A 2,826-nucleotide genomic window follows, 5' to 3' on the forward strand; every position below is an offset into this window, starting at 1 on the left:
AATAATAAGGAGATGAATGAAAATATAATTTATTTATTTGATGATGTTAAGATATTATTAAATACTTTTATTTATTTATTTATATTAAGATATTTTAAAAATGTAGAGATATATTTTAATTCGTATAAATTAAAGGAGAGTGTTGTAAAAGATTTTCGTGATAAAGTTGATGACTTGTTTAAAAAAGTATTTAATAAGAAAAACGTAGAAAAAGAGAATATAAAAGAGTCATATATATGTGATGATGATATGAAATCTATAAATGTAGATAACTTTTTATGTAGTACTGATGATATTGTATATAAAAATAAAAGTATTTATAGTAGTAATATATGGAATATATTAAATGATAATAATTTAATAAATGAAGAAATATTAGATATGAATAAGATTTTTAAATATGTGAAGTGTCTACATTTGAATATGTTTTTATTATTACATACGAATGATAAAAATGTAGATTACCCTTATAATTTATTAAATATAAAAATGGATTTATATTTAGATGAGGAGATAAGCAAAATATATTCTTCTGATTCTATATTAATCAATAAAAAATGGAATGGAGATATAAATACAATATTTGATAATATAGAAGAATGTGGAGATGATGTATTTAATAAAAAGAAACAAATCGAAATTGTATTAAAGCAAAATAATATATGTGATGAGATCAAGAAAGAGATATTAAATAATATTTTGAATATTATAAATTATCATTGTATAGGAACTAAAGAAATGAAATTTATAGATTCTTTAAAAATAATTTATAAGAAATATTTTTGTAACAATATGATGTTATTATATAAAGAAAAAAAGAAAGACACAAATGAAATAAATGGAGATAATTATTGTAATAATAATTATAATATTAATAGTTATGATTGTAATTTGGGTTATGATTTATATTATAAGGAATTAATAGAAATAATAAATAATTTGATTTATTTTTTATTTGAAGATAATTTTTATAATGCATCTATTTCTAAACAAAATAAAATATGTTATAAAAGGTTGTATGAGCAATTTAATAAGATTATGATAAAATCTAAAATCATAAAATTAAATGAAGAAATGATATCTTACTTGTTGATAGATTCGATATTCATACCTGACTATGTTCATAAAAATAAGTTTAAGCAGCTGGATGAAGATGTATATTCGTCTTTTTCTTCATATTCGGAGCACGAAGAATCTGAAAAAAAGGAAACAAGCAAGATAAATAATCACTGTGAAGATAATATGGAGGGGCACACACGTACAGAAATAAAATATAAAAATAATAAAAAAAATAACAATATTATTATTAATAATAATAATAATTGTAATAATTATTATTATGATAGTAACGTGGATGTTTTAAAAAATGAAGAGACAGATAATGATGATGAAGAAATAAAGGAAGACGTGGAATATCAAGAAATTAAAAAAATATTTGAAAATAAAAATTTTCGTCTTCTTTTAGAAGATATAGAAAATGAAATAAATAAATTAAATAACAGTGTATTTTTAAGAATTAATCATAAGAACGTAAGAGGAGGTTGTTTTGTAAATAATTATAGTTTAGAAGTAAATACATTATATGATGCATTATTAATTTTAAAAAGTAGTACAAGTATTTATAAGATGATAAAAAATAATATTAAAGAAAAGGAAGAAATGGAAGAAAAGAAAGAAAAGGAAGAAAAGAAAGAAAAGAAAGAAAAGAAAGATCATTATTTAATATTATCAAAATATGTTAATATTAATATATGTTTTTTATTTGATGTATATGTATATGATAATAATATAATAGGTATATCACAAAAATATTTAAATTATTATTTTTCTTTTCTGAATGATCCAGATATTATTATAGATTCTATAACTCTTATAAAAAATATGTTTGAAAAAAATCTAAAAAATAAATTTTTTTGTAATAATTATATTTTTCAAGTTTATATACATACATTTAAAAAAACCAAAAAAAAAAAGTTACTTTTAATTAATTTAAAGAGTTGGTTATATAAAAATAAGCATCCTTATTTTACTAATCGATTTTTAAAATATTATATATTTACAGAATATCCAGTTGTTCAAGTACCTGATGAAAAATACATGTCAAGAGGAATATATAAATATAAATATGACTATATTAATAAAATAGATGATAACAAAATGTTAGACAAAGAAAAAACAAAGGATACATCATTGATGAATAGAGGAAATGAAAATGATGAGTTTGATTTTTATTTCTATGATGATATATTATATTATTGTATTGTAAAAAATGATAGTATATATAAAAAAAACTCAAATATATATCCAAAGGTAAAAGAGGGGTTAAAATAATATATAATGTTATATGTGCATAAAAAGAAACACAATAAATTTATAAGAATAAATAAATAAATAAATAAATATATATATATATATATATATATATATATATATATGTATATGTGTTATATAAATGTTTTAACACATATATGTTTATATGTAATATAAATGTAAATATTTTTTATTTTTTTAATTTTTTAGGATTTGAATTATATCAAGGAAGGAGAAATCGACATCGATAATTTGATGGAGACAATGAAACGAGAAAATAATATTCAATAAAAAAAAAAAAAATTAATATATATGTATATATATATATATATATATATATATATATTTATATATTTTACAACTATATGTTTATTTTTATTATTATTAATTAAAAAAAGTTTTAAACAAATAAAAAAACAAACAAACAAACAAAAAAAAAATAAATAAATAATATATGATATAAATTAATATAACTGTTGTGATGTTGTGGAAAGTCATACAACATTATATTTTATA

The 2,826-nt window shown here is 17.7% G+C and overlaps 1 protein-coding gene across 1 annotated transcript; it reads left to right on the forward strand.

Moving 5' to 3' along the window:
• PGSY75_0322400 (regulator of initiation factor 2 (eIF2)) lies at positions 1-2,601 on the forward strand (the record flags this gene model as incomplete). Its single annotated transcript, XM_018784076.1, has 2 exons — positions 1-2,310; positions 2,521-2,601. Coding segments are annotated over 2 exons (2,391 nt in total), but the record flags the coding sequence as incomplete, so codon positions are not given.
• Between the last annotated feature and the right edge of the window lie 225 nt (positions 2,602-2,826).

Source organism: Plasmodium gaboni, chromosome 3, assembly GCF_001602025.1.
Source record: "Plasmodium gaboni strain SY75 chromosome 3, whole genome shotgun sequence".
NCBI classification, from domain to species: domain Eukaryota; phylum Apicomplexa; class Aconoidasida; order Haemosporida; family Plasmodiidae; genus Plasmodium; species Plasmodium gaboni.